Raw genomic sequence first — 11,400 nt, 5'->3', positions numbered from 1 at the left:
GATTTTCGCTTCCAGCGGAATTTCCCTGAACGGGACTCTTGGATTTCATTAACTTGTTTTATGCTACTGGCCGAATTCCCCTCTTGTCTTGATGTATCAATCTATGTGAGTATCTGTCTATCCTTTGATGGCACTGTTCATTTCCTTAACCTCTGAAATCCGACGAAACTCTCCGTTTGTCCTGACGTGGCTGTCCTACATGAATGTACATACTTTGACGTCATCGACTACCTTCAATCTCCGGGAAGCTCTCCTGTTAATTATCCTTTGTCACCCCCTGAGACGTTCCGTGGTGAATTCTCCCACGAAGCCTCCCATCATTATGGACGGCTCTAATTCACTTCCATTATCCCCGGCGCAGCTTACCCGGTAGATCTCCTCCTCAATCTCGAGACACGCTCTCTGATTCCGCCCGGGTAGTCAAAGATTATATAAAGCCCCTGAACATCCTCCCAAATCGACTTGGAATCCATTCTCATCCAGCAAGTCAAGTGAGTCCCAGACAGAAGCTCAGAGCCACTGCGATATGGATCCGCCAAACGGTCAACAAGCGATGGAGCAGATGGTCCATTGGTAGCCCAGATGCACAACTATGCCCCTGCTCCCACTTCTAGGGCAGGGAAGATCTAGACGGCCAGCTAGCGTGTCTGATGGAATTTCTGCGGCTATGTGAAGTAGACATCCTCTACCGCTGTAGTCGAGATTACATCGCCAGCCAAGCAGGAGCTCAAGGTTGCAAGAGATGCAGACCCAAAACCAGACGGCGAGATCAAACTGATTCCACGACGCTGAAAGGCTTCGTATCTCGTCCAACCACCCCACTTTTGATTCATCCTTCAGCGAGTTTCTTTCTCAGGAGTTGCCTCCGGCCTCTGTTGCACTCTAAGAAGACTACATCATGTCTCGACGGCATCACGTTCGGTCCGCAGATCCTGCTCAGCAAGATTTCAAGCTCGAGAGTGGAATTATGTGGTAAAATGCAACAAAGCCTGCAAATCAACGCTGGATCTCAGGCGGTGCAGATTGTTGAGCCGATGAGGATGGCTTCCGGAAGGAACTTGCTGCCCGAAACAAACACTATCTCAAGCGTGCAGGCTCTGTATCGACCGATGGTAGATCATGGTAGTTATCGCGTATGCTACCATGATCTGCGCTTGAGCAAAGATGAGAGGCAGAATATGGCCTTGGCCGTCAAATGCACCTGCACGGGTCTCTTCTCTCTCTATCACCTCAAGCGTGCAGACTCTATAGCATTTCCAAAGAGCTCTACCTCTCTTCTACAGAGACCAAAGTTTTGCCTATACGATCTTACTCTCGACCCAGCGCACAACGGAAACACCCCCGGCAAGGCCTGAAGATGCGACAGCGCCGTCAGCCGCGGAAAGCTCCCCGCTGGGCTCGGTGGGATGGTTCAGGAATTTTCAATGACGTATGAGCACGACATTCTCGCCGGCGAGTTGCACGATCGCAGACACTTGAACATTGTGGAGTTCTTCGCCGCGACAATCACCTTCCTGAATCGTGCATTGAAGGAAAGATTTCCCTCGAACTCGCCCCTGTCTCCGAACTTGGACTGGTTATCGGGAACCATATCGGAGGATGGATGGGATTTCCTCGAGCTTGTCCTCATCCTCGAGCTCGTCTCAAGTTCGAGGGTGAGGATGCTGACACTTGGGGGAAAAACCAAAGAGACGTTCCCGAAAAGATTCTGGAATAATCAACGCGTTGTGGATATATTTGCTGCTAATAGTTGTAGCGGGGGCAATACTTGGATCTCTCATTGCTACAAGTACCATGATTGGTACTGAAAAACTCTGGAGCCCTTCTGATACATTGTTGGCGATCTAAAGACATGATCAAGAGCACTATATCCAGCATCGAGCAGAGCCTGGAAAGACTGAAAAAGAATTTGCAAGCCGATGAGGCATTTGTGGAGAAAGAACTTGGGACAGTCGCAGGAGAGAGAGACCTCTGGCTCCTGCAGATGGGCACGAATTTACTGTTCGTGGTTCAGCAGGCTGAACGCAATTTGGCAGACGGATCTACGAGCCCAAATGGATCCGCGAAACGATTAAGGATCGCCAAGGGATCATCACACCTACCCTGTCTTTCCTAACAAATTGCAACTCACTATCCTGCCCGTCGATCAATAAACTTCATGGCCTCTTAAGATGTCATCCAATCAACCCCAAGCTCGCGCAGAGAGCCCAAACTTCAAGTGAACAGACTCAAATTACCAGTGAAGACTTCTACGGATGTTCCCGGCAAGGCCCAACGATGCCTGTATGCAAGCGATATAGGGTTCTGGACGAGCCCAGCTATGTTCAGACAGCGCTAGATGTATTGCATGGATTTTCAGGCAAGGATACTACTTCCCACGGTACGGGTATAGCAAGCATAATAGAAGGATTCGCACCTGAAGCTACACTTGATCCAGGATGCGTTGCTCCAATCGATCCTACTACCAAGGATAATCTCCTGGTATCGAATAAGCCCAGTACGAGCAACAACGTACCCGTACCTTGACTTCTTCTTGCTCAAGTGAGGTGTTTTCCTCGACGCCCTGAACGAGTGATGGCCAGATGGTATCGAGATCTAAGCTGCTTACCTGCTCACCTTTGAAAGAATAGAGCGAGTAACCCAGGCATCCGACCACATGCATTTGAACAATCAAGACGGCATTCTGGGATCGACTCTCAAGCCGATAAGTATCAGAGCCGATCAGTCAACCAACCAGCCAGGCTGTGCTGTCCGCTGCCTTCCAGCTGTGAGAGCCTGAGGCCTCAATGGTCCTTGCTCACCGCGTTCCCCGGGGTTCGGCCACGTATCGATATAGCTTCACCTAGTTAGCCTGAATTGATTCCTCTTCGTGCTTCCATCAGGTTTTGAGCCCTGCCTTAGGTTTTCCCCCATCAAACTCATCAAAACCATCAAGTTTTCACTGAAAAAGCACCATATACTCCATTAGATTATTAAAAACACCTTTCCCTGCGAGGCGTTTCCCATTCACTGACTTTCGGCAATAATCATTCACGGAAGCTTACCTTTCTTGACGCTGCTTACGCGGACAATGAGGATGGATACTCTACTGAGGCATTTGTGATCCTGTATACTAGCTCACCCATCTCTTGGTCTTCACGAAAGTAGTCTGTTACAGCTATATCATCTATAGTAGCCGAATATATGGCCCTCAGTGAAGCAGCGAAGGAGGCCCTTTACCTAAACCACATCGCGCATGAACTCGGCTTGTACATCGCCAAGAAGGTCGTGCTCTATACGGATTCCGCGAATACAGAGCACATTATCAATAGTCCAGGCTTCCCACGCGCTACACGCTAGCTTGATTTATACTGGTTCTAAGTCAAGAATCTCTTATAATGGCAAGATCGATTTACGCTGTGTGGGATCAAAGATGAACACAGCTGACGGCCTTATGAAGTCTCTCCGCAGAGAGGATTTTAAGAGATTCGAAGAACTTATAAGACTGGCATTTTGTCATGTTATACAGAGTTTTCGGAGGATTATTCAGGGCAATGCGCGCAATACAGCATCGCAGACATTGCTGGCTTGATACTATCTCGCTTGTATTTCCTAATTAAGTAATCTATTTATACTTATCTTTCCTGTTATAGCCGTGGCGCGGCCGCGGGGGGAGGTGGTGGGTGAGAGCCTGAGGCCTCAATAATCATCACTCACCGCCTTCCCCAGTAGTTCGGCCACGTAACGATATAGCCTCACCTGATTAGCCTGAATTGATTCCTCTTCGTGCCTCCATCACCAGCCTTTGAAGACATAGACCGAACAAGCCGGCGACAGGCGCCGTGCAGCATCACGGCGCTTTTCCGAACTTCCGAAGACATCAAGCGAGCAACCCAGGCATCGGGCCACCAGCCAGGGTCCCGAGGAGTAGTCGATCGAAGAATGAACTCCCTTTGCGAATGAGAGCGGACACAGAACCCGGGACCAAGTAGAAACATACCTGTTTGTATCACCATTTAGCTGGTGTATTCTCTCTTTACTTAGAATATGACAATTCCTGGATCATGACAAATTCGATTTTTGAGAATAATATACGTAAATATCGTGATACAGTAGGCATGAGCTGTTGGGTCCCACTTTCCACCCCGGACGGCCCACCCACGTGATCCCTGGCTATCCCGATGGCGCCGAGAGACAGCTCGCTGTTTAGTTAGCATCGACGCGACGAACTTGAGCAGTTGGGAGATTAGAAAGACAAGGGTATACGTGAGTAGCGGTCGGTATGCCCTCATATTTCTATCACCTCGCGGTCGAACTATTTGCTCGCCCTCATTCCGATCTCAGAGGCGCCGGTGCAGGCGCGGACCCCCATTCTACCACTTCGTTATCGTTCGACTCCGCATGTGAAGCTCTGCTTCCGTTCCAGAAACGCCCACGACATCCACAGAACGGAATCAACCGTTACGCGCGTCAAACCTCGAATGGAAAGCGACCCCGAAACTCCTCGTCAGATCATTTTGTCGATACCGCTCACACTGCCGCTGCAAGCGCATCTACCCCTCCTCATCTCTATACAATATCTCCAACAAGCGCATCGGACTTCGAACAGGACCTTCGACTAGACAAAGTCTCGATCGACTGCGTTGATATGATCCCCTCGAATCAAGATACAGCTGTCTCGAACCGGACAGGCTGGCGGGCACCCCGCGACAATCCCGTCACGACGGGCATCGGAACGGATATCTTGGGCGGACTTCGCACCAAAGGGAAATACATACCGTTGGACCAGAGCACGTCGGAAAGCATCTGGGGTATCGTGCATCTCTATCGGGATGCACAGGAGACGCCATACTTGATTGAAGAGGAGTATCCTTCCGAGTTGAAAGGATCCGCGGCCGCGGCCAGACAACCCTTCGATGAGGGGGCAAGTAGTCGAGGTTCGCGGCAGGATGCGCTGCGGGTCGAGGAGGCCATGCCGGACGAGGACTGCACCACGCTATGCATCCTCGCCGTGCCGTCGTACATGTCACCGTCGGACCTCCTGGGGTTCGTGGGCGAGACGACCATGAACGACGTCAGCCATTTCCGGATGATCAGGACGGCTCGCGCGAATCGGTACATGGTTTTGATGAAGTTTCGCAGCGGGAAGAAGGCGAAGGATTGGCAGAGGGACTGGAATGGGAAGGTGTTTAATAGCATGGAGGTAAGTTTAGTGTTGCTTGTGCAGCCGCATGGCATGGTACATGGGACGGAAACATGATGCTGACCACACCCTTGCTTCTGACAGCCTGAAACCTGCCATGTCGTTTTCGTGAAGACGGTCGAGATACAAGCCATTGGGTCCGGAACACTCTCCCTGGGCAACAGTCAACAAAATGCACTTCGCTCCCCGCATACTACCACAGCCAGTGCGGTTCGTACCGGCTCTGCTTCCACCTCCGCCGCTCCTTCGGCAACGCTCTCATCCCGACCTCTCGCCCCTCCTACCCCCGCGCTCATCGAGCTACCTACATGTCCGGTTTGTCTGGAACGTATGGACGAGACAACGGGCCTACTGACCATCATCTGTCAACATGTCTTCCATTGTACGTGCCTCCAGAAATGGAAAGGCAGCGGCTGCCCCGTGTGTCGCTACACGCAGCACGATATCCGTCGCACCAGTCAGGGGATGCTTATGTCTCCAGACGAGGAGTCGACGGCCGAGTGCACCGTCTGCCACTCCGATATAAACCTCTGGGTGTGCCTGATCTGCGGCAGCGTGGGCTGCGGGCGGTACGACGGCGCGCACGCCTTTGCACACTACAAGGAGACCGCGCACGCGTTTGCGATGGACCTGACCACGCAGCGCGTGTGGGACTACGTCGGCGACGCCTACGTGCACCGCATCATCCAGAGCAAGACAGACGGCAAGCTGGTCGAGCTCCCCGCCGCGGACCACAGCGCCCTCGACCCGCCGGACTGGACGGACGCCGTACCCCGCGAGAAGCTCGAGAACATGAGCGTGGAGTACACGCACCTGCTGACCAGCCAGTTGGAGAGCCAGCGCGCCTACTTCGAGGAGGTCGTCGAGCGCGCCGTCGACAAAGCGTCGCAGGCCAGCGCCGCCGCGTGCACCGCGCAGGACGCGGCGCAGACAGCTGTCAACAGCCTGCGCGGCTTGCAGGCGCAGTACGACACGCTGACGGGCGAGACGATCCCCAGTCTGGAGCGGGACAAGGTCCGCGCGGAGAAGCGCGCGGAGCGGTTCGAGGCCATGGCGCGCAAGCTGGAGAAGGAGTGGCGTGAGGAGAAGACAATGAACGGTAGTCTCATGGAGCGCATCCAGCATCTCAGCGCCGAGGTGGAGGCGCTCAAGGTCGCGAATGCGGATCTGACGGAGCAGAATCGCGACCTGACGTTCTTCATTAGTGGGTCGGAACGCTTGAAGGATCAGGGCGAGGATGTGCAGGAGGGAACGGTTAGTGTGCCTGATCCGCCGAGTGGTGGGAAGAAGAAGGGGAAGGGAAGGAGGAAGTAGTAGGCTATTTCGTTTCTCACATGAAAACAGTAGCCGGTTAAACTGAAATGGCAGTATCACTCGCTGTCCAAGAACCATAATCGAACCGCTGATATTCTGCATGAAAATAAAGAAACCCAATAGTCTATCGGCCGTACACACATGTATACATACATACAGAAACTTACATTCATATATCTTACAGATCTCCCACAGCTTTTACTCAGACCTTTACAAGCTCTAAACCCCCTTCCGAACCGCCCAAAAGTAATTCCCCCAGCTCTCGGACCCAGGCACCAACTTCCACCCAAAGCCAGGGAAATACACAACCCCCATACACTTCCAACGCATGCCCTCCAACGCCGCGGCACCAGCTCTCGTAACCCGCCCATCCGCTCCGCGCATCAACCCCTCCTGCACCCACCCTTCCAACTCCTCGGGATTCACAAACTTCTGCCACTCGTGCGTCCCGCGCGGCACCACGCCGACGGGCCACGGCGCCTCAGCGATAACCTGGTTGACCAACCAGGAGGGGAACGTGCGCGCGATCGTCGAGCCGATGAGCCACCCGCCGGGACGCACAAGTCGCAGGCAATCCGTCAGGAAAGATTGCGGCGAGATGCCTGCTGCGGGTGTGGATTCGATGTGCTCGATTACTTCGAAGAGAGTTACGATGTCGTAGGTTTTCTTCTGGGTGGATGGGGAGGGGGAGGAGGAGGGGGAGGAGGAGGCGGCAATCAAGTCCTCCAGCGTGCAGTTCTTGTATTCGAAGCGGCCGGTGCGCAGGTGCGCGTCGACCGTTGGGTCCTGCCGTGCGTGGTCGCGCGCGATCTGGATCAGTGTTGTTGAGGGGTCAATTGCTGTTATTGACGCTGCGCGCGTGGGGGTTGGGGTTTGTGTGGGTGTCGAGGGCGGCGTGATGCTGCGCGCCAGCGATTCCGCGAAGATCCCCCCGCCGCAGCCTATGTCGAGGTAGCGGAGGGTGTTGGGGTTGGTTTCGGAGGTCGGAGTGCTGGTGCTGGTGCTGGGGGGAGGCGGGGGTAGGGCGTCGGAGAGGCATGAGGCGATGAAGTCGTGGCGGAGCGGGTTCATCAGATGCAGCACCCGTGACGGGCCCTGCGGATCCCACCAGCTGCTTGCTAGGGCGGAGAAATGCGAGAGCTCATTTGCTGAGACGGACGTCGTGGAGTGGGCGCGGCGTGTGGTCAGATGGTTGAGGGTGCGCAGCGCGCGGCGGGTTGCCATTGTTTCTGGTTGTTGTGGTGGTGATTATTGAGGGATTGGGATGCGGTGGTTCGAAGGTGTAGCGTGTGGTTTCGGTTGACTGTGTGGTTTGGTTTCAGTTTACTGCGGTAGCCTGTAGTGGAAACGGGTGTTCGTACCTACAGAGCTTAATTCGAGACGGCTTTCATGATCAATAATTGAGAAAGAGTGGTATCGAGGGTTGTTCGTGACCACCTGCTGCAATGGGCAGAATTGAAGCCGAAGTTTGGCTTGCTAAGTGGTCTGCGATGCGGAAGGCGGCGGGTGGAACAAACATGCCAAGCTTGTGGTGATGTTTGGTGATATTTCGACCAGTTGGTGTTTTTGCCTCAGGCAGGTATTCCTCGCTGTAGTGTGACGTGAATCCCGCTGCTCTACTCTCTCTGCTTGCACAAGCCACTTTGAGATCTCTCGACTGGACGGAGTATCGCCTTCGACAGATGTCTCTCGTACTAACCAATACGCGCACTCGAAATAACATTAGGTACGAGTCAGACACTCAATCAGCCAGCTCCCCTACTTCGTCCACCGCTCTTTCATTCCAGGACTCCAGTTTTCTGACCCAACCCTAGCCATCGAACCAAGCCAAACTCAGGAGGAGAGCCACCCTCCGTCGGAGTCGGTGTGGCGTGTGCAACTCAATCAAGAACAGACACACACACACACACACACACACACACACACACACAAATACACGCAGCTCCCCTTTCACTTAGCCTCCATATCAACTCGCAAGCAGTGGCGCAAATTAAAGGCAAACCGAGACAGGACAAAAGAGATCACCCCTCTTCTCCCCTCTCCCCTCTTCATTCCCTTCCCCCCTCCCTATTCCCCTCCTCCCCTAATCTAAAGGCCTTCTACGCTGCTTCCAGAAACATTCCTAATTTAGCGCTATGGAGTCCATCACCGCAGCCCTCCACCCGGGTAAGTAGGGTTATGGGGCTTCTGGGCTCCCCTTTTTTTTGCCCTCATTCTTTCTCGTGTCATTGTGGATGAGCTGTCAAGTCAGGACTTGAGTCGAAAAGAGGGTCGAGGTGAATCGAGCCCCCCCTCATTCCTCTCTGATTGCTCGGAAGAAAGTTGTACGTGGTATGTCTCCGCGGGGGGAAGGAAGTGATGCTGCTTCGGCCGGAGTCTAGAGTTCCAGGAAATGACGGTGAAGGAGACTGGAAAAGAAAAGGGACTGACGCTCACTTTCCCGCTTACAGGTCTAGTCCTCTCTCTAGTGTCGGATTTGCTTCGTTTGGCCGGATGCCAATGAAGATCAGGGTCGGTATGACAGATGGGGTTGACGAAAAAGGTGAAGCAGAAGAGGAGTGGTGCACTATAGCCTGGTAGAGTAAGAGTCTAAGACGGTAGTTCGAATAGAATGTGTCGATCAGAATAGGATGGAGATAGACGGTGAAGGGAGACACAGCTATGGACTATGAATTCACTATGGAGTCGAGGGGAGTCTATGTATGGCATGACGAGAGAAGGCGAGACTGGACTGCAGGAGACCTTTCTAGGTTATGTGTGAAGGGGCTCTTCTCTCGGCAGTTGACTGTTGCTTTTGGATCTTTCGAATGGCTTACAGGTGCTATATTACAGTATTGTGGACTTGTAAGAGATGACGGTCGTAGGTTGATCTCCGTATACCGCTCTGGGTGTATGGGCATCTATAGCAGGCGAATGTTGCCGAGGCACGCTCATGAATACTCAAGTCCTGCAAAAGGCACCCTGCTCCGCGGAACAGTCTGTGCTGATCGCCTGTTGAGGATTAGACGGCAGGTTCCGTACGAAATGTGGCTGTCGTCTAGGATGCTGCAATGCCGCAAGTTAGATGTGCAACATACTTACTAGTCCTCATCAACAATGGGAACGGGAGCTATACTAACATATTTCCGGATCAAGTAAGGACGATAGAGCGGGCGTGGGCAAGCTTTCCCCAGACGTCAGGAATGGTCAAATCGCAGCGATCGAATGCGACAGATAAGAAAAAGAGATATCACAAATGAAGCTATGGCAAAGATTCTGGATTCTCAACAAGCCACCTCGTTTCTCAGCGTTCAGCCTGTGGTTCCATGTCATCTGCCGACATGAATCTGATGCTCGCCTGGTCCAAGCGCGGAGCACCACCAGAGGGGAGGGGATGATGCATGAGACAGCTGCTAATGCATGCGTTTCGCATCAATCTGACGGCGTCCTCATTCCCCTCATCCACGGCGACGCACTGAGGACCAACAGTGTGCCAAACCTCCCAGCCACCTAGTCTCCCCCTATTCTGTTTTAGGCAGGGGGTAAGCGCAGTTGGCGCACTTCAAACTAGCAGATGAAACTTGAACCGACCAGTGGCAATGAAGTCGAACCCGCTCATCCAATCGCATAGCCCTCCGATAGATCCCCCCCTGTCACAACTGCAAGAGTTGCTTTAATTAATCGAGACGGCAGAGAACGTCATGCCCCTTCTCCTACTTTGCCAACCGGTACTCCTCAATCGATCTTTCTTTTCTCTCTCGCCCCCTCCCATCTTCTTTTGGGACTCCGAAGTCCCCCTGACTCCTTGAGTCTACCTACGTATGCCAAGTCAAGGAAAACAAAGACTCTCGGGGTGGGAAAGGCAACAGGGCGATCTGCGAGATTGCGATGGAAATATCCTTACGGTGGCCCAACGCCCCGAGACGGGAAGACCAGCGTGGGGCCCAGAAAATCATTCCAGTTTGATCCACGGCCAACACGGACGCTGCAGGGATGACCGGCAACGATGACGATGCGGCCGGATCGTGATCAGAATCAGAGGATCCGAATAATCCTATTCTTTGGTTCGCCTAAGGAATTAGGAAAGACACTCTGACCAGCGCATATTTGGTCTTGATTATCTGACTTCTGCCTTTTGTTCTCTTTGCCAGTCTATTGCCTGACACATTCGTCCAGGAAGGGGATGGAGGGTGTTACTGTATTTTGTGTGGGAATTTCCGCGCTTTCCCCAAAACTGCAAATACACACACGCACACATCATACACAGACATCGGATCCCCAGGCAGGGATGTGACACGAGCGTCAGGAGAAAAGACATGGCCACCCACCGGCCCAGAGAGAGTGGGTGACGCAGCCGCACTGGCACATGGGAAGAAAGGCCTCTAGAAGCCTTCCTGACCTTCCATGCCCCCTTCCGACTCCTTCTAGAAGCTCGTCGGAAACCCCTCCCCCTGGCACATTGTGTTTATTGGTCGGACTAGTCCTCGTACGATATTGGTAAACCAGTAGTGTGTCTCGCAGTGGGGCCACCTTCTGCACAAGGAAAAAGGGAAACACAGGCCAAGTCAAGAAGGGGCAAGAAGAGGTCGACACCTCACACTCAGGGAAACGGAAGGCGACCGGAAAGGCTGAGAGAGACCCTGCATGCATCAATGTTCCAGACGGCAATAGACGCTGAACCCGACGCCGATTTATAAAAAGAAAGGATGAGGGGAATAGAAGCATCATCGGTCCTCAGCTTTTTAAAAAAAGAACCGGAAAAAGGGAGGTTGAGGGAGGGGACAGGCTGAGTGGAAACTGGAACACTCACTCGCCTCGCTCGCTACTTCTTCCGTCAGGTCCGTTCAACTAGCAAGACGGACTAGGCGACTAGTTGCCGAACTACACAAGTTGAGTCGTCTACGTACTGTATTGACTTAGTTACT

The 11,400-nt window shown here is 53.1% G+C and overlaps 5 protein-coding genes across 5 annotated transcripts; 4 read left to right on the top strand and 1 right to left on the bottom strand.

The window, feature by feature from the left end:
* The first annotated feature begins 299 nt into the window (after positions 1-299).
* On the top strand, positions 300-1,480 carry BO97DRAFT_159781 (uncharacterized protein). Its single transcript, XM_025690216.1, has one exon. The coding sequence runs from the start codon at positions 651-653 to the stop codon at positions 1,353-1,355; it is 705 nt and encodes a 234-aa protein (XP_025548909.1). The 5' UTR covers positions 300-650; the 3' UTR covers positions 1,356-1,480.
* BO97DRAFT_427176 (uncharacterized protein) lies at positions 1,425-3,339 on the top strand (the record flags this gene model as incomplete). Its single annotated transcript, XM_025697184.1, has 2 exons — positions 1,425-1,647; positions 3,173-3,339. The coding sequence occupies 2 exons, from the start codon at positions 1,425-1,427 to the stop codon at positions 3,337-3,339; spliced, it is 390 nt and encodes a 129-aa protein (XP_025548908.1).
* An 865-nt stretch (positions 3,340-4,204) lies between these two features.
* On the top strand, positions 4,205-6,637 carry BO97DRAFT_374201 (putative RING and UBP finger domain protein). Its single transcript, XM_025692927.1, has 2 exons — positions 4,205-5,182; positions 5,267-6,637. Exons 1-2 carry the CDS (start codon positions 4,262-4,264, stop codon positions 6,494-6,496), a joined length of 2,151 nt encoding a protein of 716 aa, XP_025548907.1. The 5' UTR covers positions 4,205-4,261; the 3' UTR covers positions 6,497-6,637.
* Positions 6,638-6,715: 78 nt separating this feature from the next.
* On the bottom strand, positions 6,716-7,944 carry BO97DRAFT_395788 (3-demethylubiquinone-9 3-methyltransferase; the record flags this gene model as incomplete). The annotated part of the gene is made up of 2 exons (XM_025694050.1): positions 7,858-7,944; positions 6,716-7,799 (listed from the first exon to the last, which is right to left on the bottom strand). The coding sequence occupies exon 2, from the start codon at positions 7,718-7,720 to the stop codon at positions 6,716-6,718; it is 1,005 nt and encodes a 334-aa protein (XP_025548906.1). The 5' UTR covers positions 7,721-7,799; positions 7,858-7,944.
* On the top strand, positions 7,858-9,033 carry BO97DRAFT_159747 (uncharacterized protein). The gene is made up of 3 exons (XM_025690215.1): positions 7,858-8,222; positions 8,311-8,772; positions 8,947-9,033. Exons 1-2 carry the CDS (start codon positions 8,179-8,181, stop codon positions 8,732-8,734), a joined length of 468 nt encoding a protein of 155 aa, XP_025548905.1. The 5' UTR covers positions 7,858-8,178; the 3' UTR covers positions 8,735-8,772; positions 8,947-9,033.
* The last annotated feature ends 2,367 nt before the right edge of the window (positions 9,034-11,400 follow it).

This window comes from Aspergillus homomorphus, assembly GCF_003184865.1.
Source record: "Aspergillus homomorphus CBS 101889 unplaced genomic scaffold BO97scaffold_35, whole genome shotgun sequence".
Classification (NCBI taxonomy): Eukaryota; Fungi; Ascomycota; class Eurotiomycetes; order Eurotiales; family Aspergillaceae; genus Aspergillus; species Aspergillus homomorphus.
This window is presented reverse-complemented; position numbering and strand designations above follow the sequence as displayed.

Excerpts from the sequence above, each read along its gene's own strand:
- BO97DRAFT_159781 (XM_025690216.1), top strand. The coding sequence starts at position 651 with ATGGAATTTCTGCGGCTATGTGAAGTAGACATCCTCTACCGCTGTAGT.
- BO97DRAFT_374201 (XM_025692927.1), top strand. The coding sequence starts at position 4,262 with ATGCCCTCATATTTCTATCACCTCGCGGTCGAACTATTTGCTCGCCCT. Across the intron at positions 5,183-5,266 it reads AGGTGTTTAATAGCATGGAG|CCTGAAACCTGCCATGTCGT; the intron begins GTAAGTTTAGTG and ends TGCTTCTGACAG.
- BO97DRAFT_159747 (XM_025690215.1), top strand. The coding sequence starts at position 8,179 with ATGTCTCTCGTACTAACCAATACGCGCACTCGAAATAACATTAG. Across the intron at positions 8,223-8,310 it reads CGCACTCGAAATAACATTAG|CCATCGAACCAAGCCAAACT; the intron begins GTACGAGTCAGA and ends ACCCAACCCTAG.